The 20,000-nt window shown below is 43.0% G+C and overlaps 2 protein-coding genes and 1 long non-coding RNA gene across 4 annotated transcripts in view; 2 read left to right on the top strand and 1 right to left on the bottom strand.

Annotated features, from left to right (window-relative positions):
- LOC143295066 (uncharacterized) overlaps positions 1-6,833 on the top strand; it is a 10,364-nt gene extending 3,531 nt beyond the window's left edge. Inside the window, exons 2-3 of the mRNA XM_076606626.1 lie at positions 730-879; positions 3,520-6,833. Coding sequence (XP_076462741.1) covers positions 730-879; positions 3,520-3,755 — 386 coding nt within the window. The 3' untranslated portion in view covers positions 3,756-6,833. The remainder of the gene's footprint in view (positions 1-729; positions 880-3,519) is intronic.
- The window catches only part of LOC143295486 (uncharacterized), a 365,664-nt gene that overhangs the window by 292,904 nt on the left and 52,760 nt on the right, over positions 1-20,000 (bottom strand). The gene's annotated exons all lie outside the window — the stretch shown is intronic.
- LOC143294967 (patched domain-containing protein 3-like) overlaps positions 16,221-20,000 on the top strand; it is a 46,418-nt gene continuing 42,638 nt past the window's right edge. For both annotated transcript variants that reach the window (XM_076606495.1, XM_076606494.1), the window contains exon 1: positions 16,221-16,806. The gene's annotated coding sequence lies outside the window, so the exon portion shown is untranslated. The remainder of the gene's footprint in view (positions 16,807-20,000) is intronic.

Below are 20,000 nucleotides of genomic sequence, written 5' to 3'. Positions count from 1 at the left end.
GGACAAGAGTGTATCTATCAATAGTTGTTTTCTTCGTCACCATCTCTCCTGTACATTTGTCTATCGCTTGCGCCCCTGTCTTTACTGACAGCGTTTATAGCTCTCTCTCTCTCTCTCTCTCTCTCTCTCTCTCTCTCTCGCTCAATGGATTTAGAAAGACACTTGGAATTTGTCATGACTAAGTTTAGATTTGGTACCTCTGAAATTGCTCAGCATCGATTACGTTAGGATAAGCATACTGAAAAAAGATTTAGTTTGTCCATTGTGCAAAACTGGAAATGAAGATGAGTTGCTTTTTGTTTTGTGTTGTCCAGCATTGACACGATATATTCATTTAAAATTCTATAGGTATCAACGTCAACTACGGTTAAGCTTACTTATAGCTTCTTGTAATGAAAGGATTGTGAGGAATTTATCATTTTATTTACACAAAGCATTTGCCTTCAGTTATGACTTCACGATTACTGAACTCATTAGGATTAAAATTATGATTATTAGTCAAATGCAGATACTCTATTGTTGTACATCGTTTACCCCGTTCACGAGGGGCAATAGCCTTGTATGAATAAACCATCCATCCTTCCATCCATCCATCTCTCTCTCTCTCTCTCTCTCTGTCTCTCTCTCTCTGAACAACGGTGTTGATGATAACGACGACGAAGATGATAGTGGTGGCCTGAGCCTTGTTACTGCTGTGTGGGCACTGTGTGTGTGTGTGTGTGTGTGCAGACTTTGTGCGGGCGGCCCAGGGTTTCTGTGTGGTGGGACTGCTGACGTACGCCGTGTCCCTGGTGATCCTGGTGGCCTACCTGGCCGTGCCCTTCCTGCAGGAGACCCGGGGGGTGCTCATCGCCCTCTGCCTCCTCACCTTCTCGGCCGGTATCTCTCACATGAGTCTGTCTACCTTGTCTTTACCTCTCCCGGTATATCTCACCTGTGTCTGTCTACCTATCTTTACACCTCTGCTGGGATCTCTCACCTGTGTATATCTGCCTGTCTTTACCTCTGCCGGCATCTCTCACCTGTGCCTATCTATCTTGTTTTTACCTCTGCTGGTATCTTTCACCTGTGTATATCTGCCTGTCTTTACCTCTGCCGGTATCTCTCACCTGTGTCTGTCGACCTTGTCTTTACACCTGGTGGTATCTCTCACCTGTGTCTGTCTACCTGTCTTTACACCTCTGGTGGTATCTCTCACCTGTGTCTGTCGACATTGTCTTTACACCTGGTGGTATCTCTCACCTGTGTCTGTCTACCTGTCTTTACACCTCTGCCGGTATCTCTCACCTGTGTCTGTCTACGTGTCTTTACACCTCTGGTGGTATCTCTCACCTGTGTCTGTCGACCTTGTCTTTACACCTGGTGGTATCTCTCACCTGTGTCTGTCTACCTGTCTTTACACCTCTGCCGGTATCTCTCACCTGTGTCTGTCGACCTTGTCTTTACACCTGGTGGTATCTCTCACCTGTGTCTGTCTACCTGTCTTTACACCTCTGCTGGTATCTCTCACATGTGTCTGTCTACCTGTCTTTACACCTCTGGTGGTATCTCTCACCTGTGTCTGTCTACCTGTCTTTACACCTCTGCTGGTATCTCTCACCTGTGTCTGTCTACCTGTCTTTACACCTCTGGTGGTATCTCTCACCTGTGTCTGTCTACCTGTCTTTACACCTCTGGTGGTATCTCTCACCTGTGTCTGTCTACCTGTCTTTACACCTCTCCCGGAATCACTCACCTGTGTCTGTCTGCCTGTCTTTACACCTCTCCCGGTATCACTCACCTGTCTGTCTACCTGTCTTTACACCTCTCCCGGAATCACTCACCTGTGTCTGTCTACCTTGTCTTTACCTCTGCTGGTATCTCTCACCTGTGTCTATCTACCTTGTCTTTACCTCTGCTGGTACCTCTCACCTGTGTCTATCTACCTGTCTTTACACCTCTGCTGGTATCTCTCACATGTGTCTGTCTACCTGTCTTTACACCTCTGCTGGTATCTCACCTGTGTCTGTCTACCTTGTCTTTACTTCTGACAGTATCTGTCACCTGTGTCTGTCTACCTTGTCTTTACCTCTGCTGGTATCTCTCACATGTATCTATCTAACTGTCTTTACCTCTGCTGGTACACACCTGTACCTACTTCTCTGTCTCTGCCTCCTCACCTTCTCTGTCGGTACTCACCTGTGTCTATCTACCTGTCTTTATCTCTGCTGATACTCACCTTTATCTACCTGTCTTTCTCTGCTGTTACTGGCCTGTATCTACCTGTATTTTTCTCTGCTGGTACTCGCCTGTGTTTACCTCGTTCTGTCTCTGCTGGTATTCACCTGTATCTACCTCTCTCTGTATCTCTGCTGGTATTCACCTGTATCTACCTCTCACTGTCTCTGCTGGTATTCACCTGTATCTACCTCTCTCTGTCTCTGCTGGTATTCACCTGTATCTACCTCTCACTGTCTCTGCTGGTATTCACCTGTATCTACCTCTCTCTGTCTCTGCTGGTATTCACCTGTATCTACCTCTCTCTGTCTCTGCTGGTATTCACCTGTATCTACCTCTCTCTGCCTCTGCTGGTACTCACCTGTATCTGCCTCTCACTGTGTCTGCTCGTGCTCACCTGTATCTACATATCTCTGCCTCCTACCCTTCTCTGCCGATACACACCTTTAACCCTTTAATTTTGACGAGTTGTCACTCGCAGAAGTTTCAATGTCATTTGCTTTTGTTGTAGGTTGACGCAGGCCGTACCATGAACTATGTCGTTTATAGCCAGGAGTGTAGAAGTTTTCACGGTTGTGTGTGTGTGTGTGTGTGTGTGTGTGTGTGTGTGTGTGTGTGTGTATCGGGTGTCCCCCCAAAAAAGTGAACCGCTTTTTGACAAGTATTTTCTCAGCGATAGAGAAACTGAATTCATTGAAAGTGATCACACAGTAACCTTAGGGTATCATCAACAAGTCTGCTAAATATCTAAAAGTTCGGACGCATGTTACGCGAGTATTGTCAACTTCAAAACAGCATGTCAAAAAATCCAATATCAGAGCTGAGCAATGTGACCATCATGTTCATGCCAGCTGCCAGGTGTTGGCATCTGTTAGTGTGTCAGTTTAAAAATAGCTGTCTGGGTGTCAAGTCTTTTGGTTGTTTTTTTTTATTATTGTCGTCTGTATCCAAAATCAGTTTTGTCCAAAGTTTCAGTTTGGAAGGATCAACCATGCCTTTGAGTGAAAGCCATGCCTTTGAGTGAAAGTGATAAGGTTACCATTGAAAACGGTTTCAAGGAGAAAGTGAGTTTTCCTCTGATATTGGATTTTTTTACATGCTGTTTTGAATTTGACACTACTCGCATAATTTGCGTCCGAACGTTTAGATATTTTGCAGACTTGTTGATAATACCCTAAGGTTACTATCGTGAAATTTTTCAATGAATTCGGTTTCTCTATCACTGAGAAAATACTTGTCCAAAAGCGGTTCACTTTTTTTGGGGGGACACCCGATATAAGAATTATTTTTTTCTGGCTGCAGGTAGCATGATCCTGATGTCGGTGATCGTGATGGGGGTCAAGGGCCGTGACTTCTGTGACGACATCAAGCGTGACGCCTGGCGCGTGCTGACCTACTTCGCGGAGGGCGTGGACACCCTGGGGCCCTTCTACGTCGGTTGGTCCTTCATCGTCGCCGTCGTCGCCTCCCTCATCACGCTGGCCAGCTTCGGCTTCTGCATGGTGGAGTTCATCCGCGTGAACGACATCACTGAGTGATCGCCGAATCTGTGTGACTGATTTATTTATTTTTTTTTTTTTTTACAAAGTAGCTGGGCGTCGATCCTCGATCGACACGCAGCTCGGTGCTTCGCGGAGATCTCGACGAAAATAGCATTGAACGACATCGGTAATCGTTACATACGATAATCTGGGTGGGAGTTCGTCGGTAAACACACACACACACAAAAAAAAATAGTGGGAGTTCGTTGGTAATTTTAGTGGGAGATTTGGCAAATATAGAGTCAGGAAGAGGTGCTGAGGTGACGTGATCCATCTGTGGATCACGAGTTTGATTCCTGGTTGGACTTTTCTTGTACGCGGTTCTGTCAGCCATTATAGTGAAACGTTCATGATGGACAGCAGCGAAAGCAATCTCAAGAATCAAGAAAGGTACGTCCGCATAGACTTTCATTGACCGAGAATTGAACGTTACATCCGTTACTTATTCGGGACCGATGTCGACGTGTTCGCTGCACATCGATGGAGGATCGATGCCCAGCGCCGGCCTTTATATATATATATATATATATATATATATATATATATATATACCAGTGGAAAATTATTATTATTGATGCTCTACATAGCGCCTATCCTTGGACAGAGACCTGAACTCTTAAGGCGTGCTCCACAAAAAAAACAAACACAAAAAAACATTGCCCAGTTCCACAACAGGTTGTGTTGATCTGGGGTAGAGCCGTCGACTGACAGCAGCCTTTGCCAAGGGGGCGCTCGTCATTCAGTCAGTCAGGCTTCAGTCACTGCGCACGCACTCACGTGAATATTAGAAGTGGATTTTGTTGTTGTTGTTGTTTGTTCAGACGTTTGTCTAGGAACAAATATGCATGCTGCATGCAACGGGACCACGGTTTGTCGATCGTCTCATCCGGATGAAAACTAGCGTCCAGACCACCGTATCCAAGGTCCTGTGGAGGTGGGGAATTTCCTGTCGTGTGTGGGATTCAATCCCGTATCTACAGGTTCTTTGGCTTCCTATGCGGACGCGTTGCCAGTAAGGTAGTGGTATAGTTTAACGACCCAACTGGCTGATCAGTTTGTTCGGTGCTATGGTCTTGCAGAATACAGAATACTTCATTATCCCAACAAGAGAAATTCATTTCTGGTGTATGAATCACATAAACAATACACGAAAATCACACAGGCATTCAACATGAACACACAAAAAGACATAAAATGTTTAGATGTTCAGCATAGGGCAGCCCGTGCGTACAAGCAATAATCACAGTAGACATATATATATGATAGTCAGTCGTGTCCGACTATGACCATCAGAACAGCGGAGAAGGCAACTGCTGTTCCGACTATTTGAGCTAGAATTTGATTATAGTGGAGAGTGTCTTGCCCAAGTACATCCCCACTCTCTCGGCCAAGAGGGTTTTAGGACAGTCGGCGTTGGGATGGTTCCCAAAGGCCAACTAGCCCACAAGGCTGCAGCACTAAGAGCCAGTGCAATTTTGCCTCCTAGTTTGAGAGTCATCTTCACAAAAGACTAAGCTGTAAATAGTTTCCCATTGACTGGAGAAACCATTGATAATACAGCTCTCACTTTGCTGTTGGCCCAGATGTAAACTTATGTCAATCAGTGATATAGACAACAACAACAATTAACAACAACAGAAACCCTTAAAAGGTAGCATAGCAGTAAATCATACACACATCATCACAGCCACGCAAGTACAATAGAAATCACAGAGAAAGGACCGGCATAGAACAGAATACTAAAAGTAGACATAGACATATGATAATAACAATTGCTTTCCACTGAGGCCACCAAATGGGTCCAGGCTTGGTTGAATGATCCGTGTGTGAACGATGTGTAAAGTTCTGTTACATACTTTTCCGTTTTGTCAGTCAGTGTTGGCGCGAGCCATTTCATCATGCACATCTGCACATACACTGCTGTGGTTTAAAGATGGAGTGATAAGTATGTTTCCTGATTTTATATGATATCTTCTTCCCCTCCCCTACACACACACCAGCTTGTCTGAGATGCAGAGTAAATGTCTAACGACTGTTGTGGAAGCAAAGTAGATGATGCCGTAACTGAGCGTGGATTTGACTTCTGTCTGTCTGTCTCTTTTTTTCTCTCTCTTTTTTTCTTTTTTTTCTTTCTTTCTTTTTTTTGTTTGTTGCTGTGGGCCTCTGAACACATCATGGAAAAGATCGTGTATTTTGATATGTATAAACATCTTATTTTCATAAAGTGAAAGGAGTAATCAGAAGCGAAAGCTCCTAACTCTGGTAAACAATAACAGCACTAAAAGAGTTTATTTATATATCGATTAAACAAATCATTTTGCTCCAAACGCTTTTCAATACAAGAACAGTACTCACAATGTAGAACTTTATTTTTTGTTTATCATTACTGAAAGACGTGTTCGTTTATATGTTTAGTCCTTGTCGTTGTTGAGATTGTCTTACTTTCATTATTGTTTCTATAAAAAGCCCATCGGCAGGAAAGTTCAGCAGTTGTCATCCTCATTAACTTGCGCTGTTATCATTCCACTCTTTTGTTCACTCTCAAAAGCACAATGACCAGCAATGTTCCTCGCATCTTTAGTTAGTTGTTTTTCTTAACAGTCAATGCTGATCTCAATTTCACAATGTCAGCTGGAAAAAAAAAACCTGAAATAAATCCCTCATAAATGTCAGCCGGCAACATAGTATTACGTGATCTGTATTGCAGTCCACGTGGTCTTTTGTTACTGACAACCCACATGTATGATCATGCACAGTGCTAGAATAGCGATACTTCTGATGAGACGAAAGGCCACAGGCGCACGCACACTGACTTTCAAGCCACTAATAGCTTGCGCCTGTTCAGGTTTATAAAGGGACATAATCGCCAAACTTACAAAAACTTCCTCGTAAAGGAAGCTCCAAGTCCGTTTATGTATGATAATGATGATAATAACAACATCAGTAAGAAGAAGAATGATAGGATAATGATAATTAATGATTAATGATAATAATAATAAGAAGAAAAATAAATCATTATAATCATGCAGACTGATGTTAACACGTTCTTCGTTTGCATGTACGCACATCAGCAAGTTTTTTGTTTTTTTTGTTGTTGTTGTTTTTTTACACAGAAGTATGTAAACATTTTTGTTTTAAATCGAAGAGCAAACGAATAAAAGCAGTGATGAAGATGTTGGAAGGGACACAAACTCGACACCCTTAAGAGTTTTTCAGATCACGGGGGTTGTCCCCCTCTCCACAAATTCGTAAAAGCATCTGTGAGAAGGGTCAACAATAGCTGGTGGAAAAGCGGTATCGTAGTCCATTTGTTTCTGTTTCTTGGTCTGTCAACGCGCGTCATAATGTGTTAGAGTGTGCGTGTGCGTGCGTGCCTGTGCCAGTGTGTGTGTGTGTGTGTGTGTGTGTGTGTGCTGGCAAACATCAGTGTGTGAGAATGGTAGAAAATGGAGTTTGCTTCATTCATTCATTACTGTAGGAATACTGTGCTGTGTGCTAATGTATGCTTGGAGAGCTATGTATTCAAAGAGCCTACATCGTTACTATGCTATCATTACAAATCTGGTATATTATATGTTGTTTCCACAGAACATGAGCTTTTGTGTGAAATCCCTCTTTTGTGACGAATAATTGGAAACTGATTGTGTTGCATTATCGGGGGGGAAGGGGGAGGCGGGGGTTTATGGGGAAAGTAAAACCTGCAAAAGCTTCTTGAACGAGGATATGTGTTGATAAAGAAATACATGAGTGGATGTGCTTTTTTTTCGTTTGTTTGTTTTCTCTCAGTGTCACAACTGAACTAATTTTACATATCTCGTCAGTGCTGTATTGCTGAAGTAGGCCTCTGTGTCTTTCGGATTTTTGTTTGTTTGTTTGTTTGTTTTTGTCAAGTGGCACATGATAATAAAGGTTGTGAACTGGAATAATTTTCCTGCGCGTTCAGTTGCCACAGTCTTTCGGGAAATAATTATTTCAATCATTTTGTTTTTGTTAGTTTTTACGTTCCATGAATATTAAAAACACACACACAAAAAAACAACAACAACTGTAATCACATTCTTTTTTTTTGTACTTGTGGGAATAAGCAGTATACAGTTTTATTCCATTAAATTCTTTGATGTTTTTTCTAAATCAGAATTAACGTTCTTTGTTTTCCCATTACGAATACTAATAATCATGCAGAATTTCCTCCCACATTATCGATTTGCTTCCAGCTGCTAGCAAATCAATTACAACATCCGTTCGCCACTGAGAGGTACGGTACAAATGCTCTCCCTTTGATTTCAGCAAATTATTCAGGTCAAACTTTATCGTCGCTGGGTATTCCTTGCAATGTATTTCGTAGCTTTCTGAACTGTGGTTTATAATGAACTGGGGACACACGCCCCGCCCCACACACACACCTCCCCTCCGCCCCCACCCCCCCCTTTTTTTTTCTTTACATCAGCCATACTTGTTTGGGTGCTGATTTAAGCTTGCAATGAATGTGAGTGGGTTTGGTTTTGTTTCAGTTGTGTTGCATGCTTCAACAATGATTAAAAGATGCATAAAGTGTTGTCTTGTTCTGCTGTGACTGATAAATAGTTTGGTGCTATATCGGTCGGCTATAGGGGGCGCTTTTTGATTTTTTTTAAAACACATTTTAATTTTTGCTGTTGTTGTTGTTGTTGTGATTTCTTGCGATTAGCGCACGAAACACACACACACACACACACACACACACACACACTCGCACACGCACACATACATACATACATACACATGTGCACAAGCACACTCACACGCACACAGACACGCATACAAACATTCAGACACATACACACATTCTGTCTACGAACAATCAACACGCATTGTACTCTGTGAATCTGTCGGTCTGCTTCTATTTCCTTGTCTGTCCATCTTTGTCTTGTTTGTCTCTCCCGCCACTCTCTCTGTCTCTCTGTTTGTGTGTGTGTGTCTCTCTGTCTGTTTCTGTGTCTCTGTGTGTCTCTCTCTGTCTCTGTCTGTCTGTCTGTCTGTCTGCCTGTCTCCCTCTGTCTCTGTCTGTCCCTCTGTCTCTGACTCTCTCTCTCTGTCGTTTGTCTGTCTGTCTCCCCCCCTCTCTGTCTCTCTCTCTCTGTGCCCATCTGCTTCTGTTTAGTATTTTACAAGCCATTCCTCCAGTAATGTTTGAACACAAAAGCAGTCTTTCTTCTTCTTCTTCTTCTGCGTTCGTGGGCTGCAACTCCCACGTTCACTCTTTTACGTGTATGACCGTTTTTACCCCACCATGTAGGCAGCCATACTCCGCTTTCGGGGGTGTGCATGCTGGGTATGTTCTTGTTTCCCATAACCCACCGAACGCTGACATGGATTACAGGATCTTTAACGTGCGTATTTGATCTTCTGCTTGCGTATACACGCGAAGGGGGTTCAGGCACTAGCAGGTCTGCACAAATGTTGACCTGGGAGATGGTAAAAATCTCCACCCTTTACCCGCCAGGCGCCGTCACCGTGATTCGAACCCGGGACCCTCAAATTGAAAGTCCAACGATTTAACCATTCGGCTATTGCGCCCGTCACAAAAGCAGTCGATCAGTCAGTCTGGTCTGTGGTTGCGATCAGTTCAACAGAGCACTTGTCATCAGTGAGAAAAACGGCCGAAGAGCTTTCAGTTGTACAGCTGTACAAACATGAGACTCCCTGCCTTTTTTCACTCTGTCACAGTTGCTCATATTCTACATTGAAAAAAAGAAAAGAAAAAAGAATGACAGAAAAATGATTCTTGTTCAAGCAGTCTTTGCAGAACAGTGATTGTTAAGGAGCTCCATTCCGTGTCTGTATTCTATGGATCTGCATTTATTTCTTCAACGGGCTTTTGTGTTTCGGTGTGTGTGTGTGTGTGTGTGTGTGTGTGTGTGTGTTCCAGTGTGCTTTGTGTCTGACTGACGTGTTATTGTTAAGTGATTTGAAAGGTTTGAAAGCGATGTAGTTATATACGTATGCATCATCATCATCATCATCATCGTTGTTATTATTATTATTATCATTATTCAGGCAAACCACGACTTTTTTACGCACACACACACACACACACACACACACACACACACACACACACACACACTTACTTGCTGACTCACACGCACAGACAATATACGCATCCATCCATCCATCCATCCATCCATATAATATATATATATATGTATGTATATATATATATATATATATTTATGCATTATATGTACACGCGCACATATGTGTGTGTGTGTGTATGTGTGTGTGTGTGTGTGTGTGTGTGTGCGCAGATACCAGAAAGTAAGAAGAAGAAAAAAAAAACCTTTGAAAGAAAATATACTGAGGTAACGAAACTCAAACTGAGAAAAGAAAAAGAAAACAAAACGGATCTTCTTACACAGGCTGTAAAACTGTGGCCGTCTCAGGTGTCCAACAAGCCATATATCTATGTTTTTAATCTATGTATCTTATGTTAAAGAGTTTGAGACATGCGTTCATGGTGAACTAGCTATTATTACACTCCATCCGAAATTCGCGTCCATCGATCAAGCAGTCCATTGTGTGTGTGTGTGTGTGTGTGTGTGTGTGTGTAACAGAAATCTGAAAAAAATCGCTTATATAAAGCACCTTAAAAAAACAAAAAACAAAAACACACACACACACAAAAAAACTACCCAACTTAGATCAGAAGCCCAAGCTGAGATAAGACGAGACAGTTTAGGGTGGGAAAGGGGAAGGGGGTTAAAAAAAAACAACAAAAAAACGCACACACACACAAAAAAAAACACACCATCATAAAAACCAAAACGGATCTTCTTACGCACGCTGGAAACTCTGCCCGTCTCAAGTGTACAATCCCCAGCATGTTTTATTTACACATTTTTCATATTGATTTAAAGAGTTTGAAGACATGCGTCCGTAGTGAACTATTATTACACTCCTTAGGAAGTTAGCGTCGCTTTTGTGGCGGTAAGAATCTGTTCAGTTTGTGACACAATGGATGAATCGATCAACCAAACAGTCATATAAACATACATAACAACATCTTTGGGGTTTCTGGAAATTAAGAAAATGTTGACAGGAGTGATGCACCCGTGTCGATAGATTCCTACGAACGTTTATTTATAATATATCTGTAAATGTATCTATCCGTCTATTTGTATGTTCGCCTGGCTGTCTTATATGTTTGTCTGTCTGTCGGTTGGTCTGTTTATCTGTCGGTTAATCTGCGTGCTTGTCTTCTTGTGGCGTGTGTGTGTGTGTGTGTGTGTGTGTGTGTGTTTGGTAATACTTAGGTTCTTGCGTACTAAAAGCAAACCTCGATATTGCCCACTTGACCCTGTTTGAAAAAAAAGGGTGCAGTTATGTGTACAATGAATGTAGTGTGCTATTTGATCGCACGCCTTGCCTCGTCTCCCCAAACACGCCCCGTTTCTTCCTGGTCTGGAAAAATTCACACACACACACACGCACACACACAGACACACACACACACACACACACACACACACACACACACACACTCACACACACACACACACACACACACACACACACACAAGGCATTCACGCCACGTACTCTTTCACATGTTAATGCCATATTGTTGTCGTTTATTTTTTTCTCGTTTTTTTTCCCCCTCGGTTTTCTTCTTCTTCTTTTTTTTTCTTTTTTTTTTAAACGTTCAGAATGCTAATCTGTAAAACCGTTCATCTCAGTAAAACTGCGGATTACTTGATTCTTGTCCCTCACTCCCACCCCCATCCCCCAGCACACACACCCTTATCCCTCTTTCTCTCTGTCTGTCTGTCTGTCTGTCTCTCTATTTCTCCACCGCTCTCTGTGTCTGTGTCTGTCTCTGTCTCTCTCTCTGTTTCTCTCTCTCCCCTCCTCCCGTCCGTTCTCTCCCTCTCTCTCACATTCGCGTACGACCACACCCATCCACAACTACCACCACCACCATCAGAGTACTACCCCCCGTCTTTAATCTAGATCACACGTAACTTGGATAATACGTTTGTTACGAAACGTTGTGAGAGTATTGTATTACTTCTTTTTATATATTTTTGTATGGGTTCTCTTGTCACCACACTTGTGTTATAATTATTCTGCCCACACGGCGCCAACACAGTTCCACTGGAACACAGCCAACGTCCAAATCCACCCGATACGCAAAAGGGGTTCCTTACTGAACGTTGTCCCTGTAATCGTGAGTGCAGTTCTGACGCTTAATTCCTCCGTCTAATAGGAAATCTCAAAAGTTCAGTTCAGTTGCTCAAGGAGGCGTCACTGCGTTCTGAAAAATCTATAATAAACACTACACATATCTTCTGCTAGGCAGATGCTTGACCAGCAGCGTAACCTAACGCACTTGGGTCTTGAGTGAACATAGAGTAAAACTAAATAAATAAACAAATAAACACAATCTTGAAATTACAAGTTGACTAATATTTCGGGGCGTTTGTGACTGAACTTGGCCTTTCTTTGTCAAAACTTTCTGACTGAAGTTTTGGTCTTGGTAAATTAGATATGTCTCCTCTTCAGGTGGTTGTGGTTTGGCTACCAGTTAGTTAACTTGAGCTCACGTCAAGGTTGAAAGGACCTGTCCTTATTATTCAGACCGTCAAGCGTTTAGTGTTGATCTGCTTCAATACATACACGTAAATTTGGATCAGATCTCATTTTTGCATATTAAGTCCAGTTCTTGTATTGTTGCTTATGTTCAACCTAATACTTATTTTTTTTAAGTTCAACCTGTTGCCTTGCCAAGTTCTCATGTATGCCAGACTGCAGAAAGGGATTTGTATGGTCGAGGCTTCGAACGCTCGCAACAATGTCCAACAGGATTAATGAATAAAGATTTAATGTTGTCCAGTGTATTGTATTCGTACAATTATCTTCCTCAACTGTTAAATTGTTTTTGTTTCATAGGTGCCGAACTTTTTTTTTCTTTTTTTTTCCTTAAAAAAAAAAAGAGAAAAAAAAGTCTTTCAGTACATGTAGAATTAAGTTTAACTACCAGCGCCCTCCAGGTCCAGCACGTTGTTGTGTGCTAGTAGGGTCTTGGGAAACCAGTCAGTCAGTTGGAGAATAATTATTCACCCCTTGTGTGCTTCAGCACGTATCACGTACGTGTATAATGACATCACTGAAGACGTCATTAGAAGAAGGGAAATGATGACTCTGGAAAGCTGAAAAATCACACAGTCTATCTAGATTGGTATATACATATATATCCATCCAGACCATTCTCTCACTTTTAGGCTTATTGGTTTATTGTTTTTATGACTTAAAACACCACTTTCTACGGTGTCCCCCTCCCCGCCACCCCCCCCCCTCCCCCTCCCCCACCCCATCCCGGCACTGAAGGAGTTTTAATAACACTGGGAGAACCATGTGACATTAAATTACTTATACCCACTTATTAAAGGATATAAGGACAAGCCACCGGTTCAGGACCATCAGCGAGTGCATGAAGACCACATAATAATTATATACCCGGTGAGGTGGGTGACTCGATCCTTCGCCTACCCGCTCTGCACAGCACACGTTTTGTGTCACCTCTGTCAGTCTCCTCACGTGGCGACTCACGCGAACTGCACACTAATTATATATTTAAAAAAACAAAAAACACAAAAAAAAACACAAAAATCCTCAATGGTGTTGGAACATTTCAGTTTCTGTTGACACTAACGAGAGGAACTTACGACGAGGTAGTCAAGTCTTGTGTTTCAGTGGTAACAGCTAGGTGTTGGGGCGTTGCTTGGTATTTTGCCAATTTTTTCGGGGACGTTGGTGGTGGTAGTGCGTGCGTCTGTCAGTGGGGAAAAAAAAAAACAAACAACAAAAAGGCAGATTTTAGGTAAAGTGCAATGCAGGTCTGTGATCCGGCCGTTGAGGGGGGTCGGGGGTCTGTTTGAATTTAGGGGAGGGGCTGGGGGTGGAAGTCTCGTTTTACGTGTTCTGTAAACTTGTGCTGTTGGGTTGCTCGTGGAGAGAGATGGGAGGGGGCGAGGGGGAGGACGAGGGGGGGGCGAGGGGGAGGACGAGGGGGTGGGGGGCGAGGGGGGGACGAGGGGGGGGGGGGCGAGGGGAAGGGGCGAGGGGGAGGACAAGGGGGAGGACAAGGGGGAGGGGGCCAGGGGGAAGGGAGGGTTGAGGGCGGCGAGGAAGCAAGACAAGCCAAGCCAAGACAAAAAGAAAATTTTGTTCCCCCAAGAAAGCCAGTATGTGGGGGAACATGAAAATGATGTATAATTCATGAAACTCGTACAAATATTGCAAAACAAGACATGTTTTATTTCAGGAAACCCCGTATGTGGGGGAACGTGAAAACGATACATATTTCATGTAACTTATTCAAATATTGCAAGACAAGACAAGACAAGACAAGACAAGACATGTTTTATTTCAGGAAACCCGGTATGTGGGGGAACGTGAAAACGATACATATTTCATGTAACTTATTCAAATATTGCAAGACAAGACAAGACAAGACAAGACAAGACAAGACATGTTTTATTTCAGGAAACCCCGTATATGCGGGAACATAAAAACGATACACATTTTGTGTAAATTATACAGATATTGCAAGACAAGACAAGACAAGACAAGACAAGACAAAACAAGACATGTCTTATTTCAGGAAACCCCGTATGTGGGGACACATAGACGGGCGCAATAGCCGAGTGGTTTAAGCGTTGGACTTTCAAATCTGAGGGTTCCTGGTTCGAATAACGGTGATGGCGCCTGGTGGGTAAAGGGTGGAGATTTTTCCGATCTCCCAGGTCAACATATGTGCAGACCTGCTAGTGCCTGAACCCCCTTCGTGTGTATACACACGCAGAAGATCAAATACGCACGTTAAAGATCCTGTCACCCATGTCAGCGTTCGGTGGGTTATGGAGACCCGAAAATACCCAGCATGCATGAACCACGACAGAGTCATCGGCAAGTCGGTGTTGGTCGTATAACGGAAAGAAGAAGAAGAATGAAAACGATAGGTATTCCATGTAACTTGTACAAATATGGCAAGACAAGACAAGACAAGACAAGACAAAACAAGACATGTTTTATTTCAGGAAACCCCGTAAGTGTGTGTGTGTGTGTGGGGGGGGGGGGGCATGGAAACGATACATATTCCATGTGACTTATACAAATATTGCAAGACGAGACAAAACAAAACAAGACATGTTTTATTTCAGTATCAGTAGCTCAAGGAGGCGTCACTGCGTTCGGACAAATCCATATACGCTACACCACATCTGCCAAGCAGATGCCTGACTAGCAGCGTAACCCAACGCGCTTAGTCAGGCCTTGAGAAAAAAAAAAAACTATTAAAAAAAAAAAGAAAAAAAGAAGGAAACTCCTTATGTATGGGCACATGAAGACGAAACATATCTAATGTAACTTGTACAAATATTGCAAGACAAGACAAGACAAGACAAGACATGTTTTATTTCAGGAAACCCCGTATGTGGGGGAACGTGAAAACGATACACATTTCATGTCACTTTTTCAAATATTGCAAGACAAGACAAGACAAGACAAAACAAAACATGTTTTATTTCAGGAAACCCCACGGTATGTGGGGGAACATGAAAACGATACATATTTTGTGTAACTTGTACAAATATTGCAAGACAAGACAAGACAAGATAAGACAAGACAAGACAAAACAAGACGTGATTTATTTCAGGAAACCCTGCATGTGGGGTGTGGTGCACTCTTATTACTGCGGTCAGCACATACAGTGTATGGTGAGGGAGTGACGTGGTTGGTCAAGCAGGACGCGGACCGCTGGTCAGTCTCGCCCAGCCAGCCAGCCAAGTCGAGTCACGCACGTGCCAGCTGTTAGGTAACTCTTCTGTGCTGATGACCGCTGACTGACTGTACTGACCGCCCCGAAACAACGTGGCAGAACACGTGACCATGCATACTGGAACCTCTGCTTGTGTGTGTGTGTGTGTGTGTGTGTGTGTGTGTCTGGGAATTAAAACAGAGGGGTGGGCGTTGTATTGTGACTGAAGGTGGTGTTGTGTTGTATTGTATTCTATTGTATTGCATTGCATTATATTGTGTTGCATTGCATTGCGTTGTATTGTGTTGTACTGTAATTGCATTGGTGCCGCGCTACACACACACAACAACAACAACAACAAAAACAAACAAACAATCAAGGAAAACAAAAACAAATAAACAAAAAACCGCAAACAACACAAAACAGACTGTACTTCAGGCATCTGTAGCATAGCAGCAACGAGGGAGTGAGAGAAAAACCGATCGATACGGTTGACTGCACAACCTACATCGAACCCGGCCTGTCCTTCACCTAAAACGTGCGGGCGCGCGCCGCGCGCTGTCATTGATGTCTCAGTTCGCGTGTACTGAGACCTGGCGCAGAGAGAGAGAGAGAGGACGGAGAGAGAGGGAGGGCTCAAGAACGCATACCCTCTGTTACACAACTGTCCTCGGCTGTTAAACAAACAAAAATCTACTGGTTATATAAAACGACAGTACCACCACGCCTGCAAGACAAACCTTGGGTCCGGAGACGGAGGAGGAACGTGTGCAAACTGATGTTGTGGTGTCAAAAAGCTCACACAACGGCCTGACCGAAAACGGCTGCTGAGCGTGTCAAACGTGGACGGTGGTGTGTTTCTCTGCGTGCATGTTGTGTTCTCTTGAGTTTTTCTGTGCTTGCTCGCATTCTCAGGTAGTCGGGTTCTATTTTTAGCCTCACGTGAGATGTGCGACGCTGTGTGAACTCGGCAAAAGCCAGAAGAGAGAGAGAGAGAGAGAGAGAATTGGTGCCTTGTCAAACGGTTCAGGTGGGTTACACTTACAGTGTGTGTGTTCCCGGGTTACCGTTCGAAGCCAGTCAGTCACAGACCTGAGAGAGAAGAAGAGATAAAAACAGAGGAAAGGGTTGAACAGGGTCTGTATTAAATTTCAGGCCACAACTTGTGTGTGGGACAGGTGTTTGGGCGTCCGACAGTGCCGGTTTGGCAACTGTTATCTTTGCGTTCTCCGTTTTTCCTCCTCGTTTGAAAGGTGAGTGAGCACTATAAGTCGATACACGTTTTTAATTGAAGGGGCGTTGTGCAGTGTGTGTGTGTTCGTGTTGTTGTTGTTGTTGTTGTTGTTGTTTTGCACTGTGAGGGGCGTGTGTGTGTGTGTGTGTGTGTGTGTGTGTGTGTGTGTGTGTGTGTGTGCGGTGTGTGTGCGGTGTGTGTGTGTGCGGTGTGTGTGTGTGTGTGTGTGTGTGTGTGTATGGAAGAGCCAGAGAGAGAGAACTAGAGAGAGAGAGAGAGAGAGAGAGAGAGAGAGAGAGAGAGATTCTTCATATATTTTCGAGGATAATAGATAAGCTCTGGCGCCGGCTTTTTTTTTTTTTTTTTTTTTTTTTACATCGCCCTGAAACAGGGTCTATATCTACTCTACACAATGCTACATACATGTCATACTGTAGCATGCACGTGACTACACAATACTTCATAAAGTCATAGACATGTGTACACACACACACGCACACACACGCACACACACACACACACACACACACACACACACACACAGAGCTCAGAACTCAAAACTTGCATTATTCAACTGATCAGTGTCGAGAGAGAGACTGAGAGAGACAGAGTGTGTGTACATCCATGTGTGTGCGTTCGCGTGTGCGTGTGTGTATGTGTGTTGATTTAGGGGAACTGAGGGGGGAGGCTTCAGGTGAAGGGATGTTGGCTTATCTTATGCCAGTGTCACATGTCGTACGGTAGTTTTTGGCTTATCTTATGCCAGTGTCACATGTCATACGGTAGTTTTTCTTGCCAAGTCAACATTGAATTCATATTAGGCCCATCTTAATAAGTTATTTGTGTTGCATGTTTCAGTGGATCAAGGTATACCTATTGTTACATGTTTCAATGAATTATGCTATCGTGTTGTATGCTTTAAATTAATGGGTGTTGATGTTCTTAATACGATTACGTTTATTTTGTGTGATGTTACTTATACTAGTTATAGTTTATACCGGCCCAGCGGCTGACTTTGCGCGTTGGGTTATACAACTGGTCAGGCATCTTATATGCTTAATTGATATATATGGTGTAGTGTGCTGATATATGGGTTTGTCCGAACGCAGTGACGCCTCCTTCTGTCACGGTGAAGTGACAGAACTGAACTCAGCGTATACTCGAGCCAAAAGTCAAATTGCTGTGACCTTTCAGAAAAAAAAAGTATGTGTATCTTGTCTTAACTTTAAACAAGACCACGAGTCCAGCACATTCGACACACACACACACACACACACACACACACACACACACACACACACACACACACACACACACTTAATAACTGGTAACTCGGAGTTACATAAGAACATAAAGAAAATGTATGGTTTCATGGGAAAACATTATCATAATGATTTTCATAAGAGGCAAATCATTTCTCTAATCTGCACATGGAAAATGAATTGTTTTAGGACAAAATATGTCAGTAATGTTTCTTGCATCTGTGGTGCTCACATAACAGCCGATCATATACCAACCTGCGATATGTTAAAGTCTCAAATCCCTGAACTGAAATCATCTTCAGTGTTGACGATCTTCAGCAGTCCATTGCTAATGTATGACTTTTTTAAATCCTTGTTAAACAGTCCAGTTGGTTCGCTGTTATATTTGCTAGTTTTTCATTAGAAATATGTAATATTGTTATGATTTTTTGTTTATTTTTTAAACAAAACTTAAATCAATAATTTTCACACACACACACACACACACACACACACACACACACACACACTTTCACTTACTCGTATACGTACACAGTAATTCCCCCCCACCCCCTCCTCCCACTCGATTTTTTTCCTTCCCTCGTCTAATATCACTTACAGTGAAAAGACGTTAAACTATAATATTCTTTGGTGTTTCCATCGAAAATCTACCATGTTCATTTAAAAACAAGTCGGCTTAAAACAACATGCGACACACGTCACGTTGTTTTCACCCATTGTGTGTGTGTGTGTGAGTGTGTGTAGTGTGTGTGTGTGTGTGTGATAACTCGCAAAACCCTGAAAGAACAATTAAAGTGGATGTCACGTGTTCTGCTGACGTCAAGCAAACAATGATGACGCTATATCAGAACAATGAGTCACAGTGGAACAAAACTTGGGAGAGGCTGTGTGGCCCGCGAAAAGATTTGTGTGTAGAAGATGGGCCTTGACGGACTGTGGTCTTGGACAAAGGTAATGCAAAACCACATGTTTGTGGTTTAACGTGCACGGACAAGGACGAAACACACACACACACACACACACACACACACACACACACACTCACTCACACGCACGTACGCACACACACACACACACACACACACGATATCATGTACAATCACTCAAGTTTCAAGACAGCCATCGACAACAACCACCACTGCTGTTGCAATGGCTTCTGCTGACAGCTACAATGATTTAGATTTCTGCACCATAAGATTTTCCAGTGACTGCAACCGCTGTCACGACAAGGCACAAACTGACCATCATCATTGCAACTGTTAGCCTACTGCTGCTTCAGATGCTGCAGATGGTTGTGACAGTGTTTGCAATTACAAGAACAATTACGTGATATATAACTGCTACTACTACTACTACTACTACTGATAATGATGTTGATAATAAAAATTATATAAATGATAATGATGTATATTTTTTAATAATAATGATAAGTACGATTTATAATCATTGAAATTTCTATGTATCATTTTTCTTGTGCACAAGACTTCTTCGTCAGATTCAGAGGCACAGACCTTTTTGCACGAATATATTATTGTTGACCGATATTTAAGAGAGAGAGAGAGAGATAGATTTGGCACTCTCATTAGTAAACGGTAGGATAAGCACTACCACCACCACCACCACCAAGATCAACATCATCATCATCAACAGCAACAACATCATCACCGAATCAACATCATTATCAACAATAACATCAACAACAACAAGCAACAACAGCGTAACACGAAGAATCCACCTGTGAAGACCAGTACGTCCTAGTACTAACTAACAGAGTACCTGCTTCGTTGGGTTTATACAACAGCCCCACCCTGTTATGAACGTGTTTTGTCCCGTTAATTGAATACCTGTCCAGTTGTGACGTAGGCTGTCCTCGCCTAGCAACCAGACTGAACTGATGTCCCCCACCCCACCCCACGCTTACCCCCCCGCACCTCCCTGCCACACCTCCACA

This window comes from Babylonia areolata, chromosome 20 (assembly GCF_041734735.1).
Source record: "Babylonia areolata isolate BAREFJ2019XMU chromosome 20, ASM4173473v1, whole genome shotgun sequence".
NCBI classification, from domain to species: domain Eukaryota; kingdom Metazoa; phylum Mollusca; class Gastropoda; order Neogastropoda; family Buccinidae; genus Babylonia; species Babylonia areolata.
The sequence above is the reverse complement of the archived record's forward strand: the minus strand, read 5'-3'. Positions and strand labels throughout refer to the sequence as shown.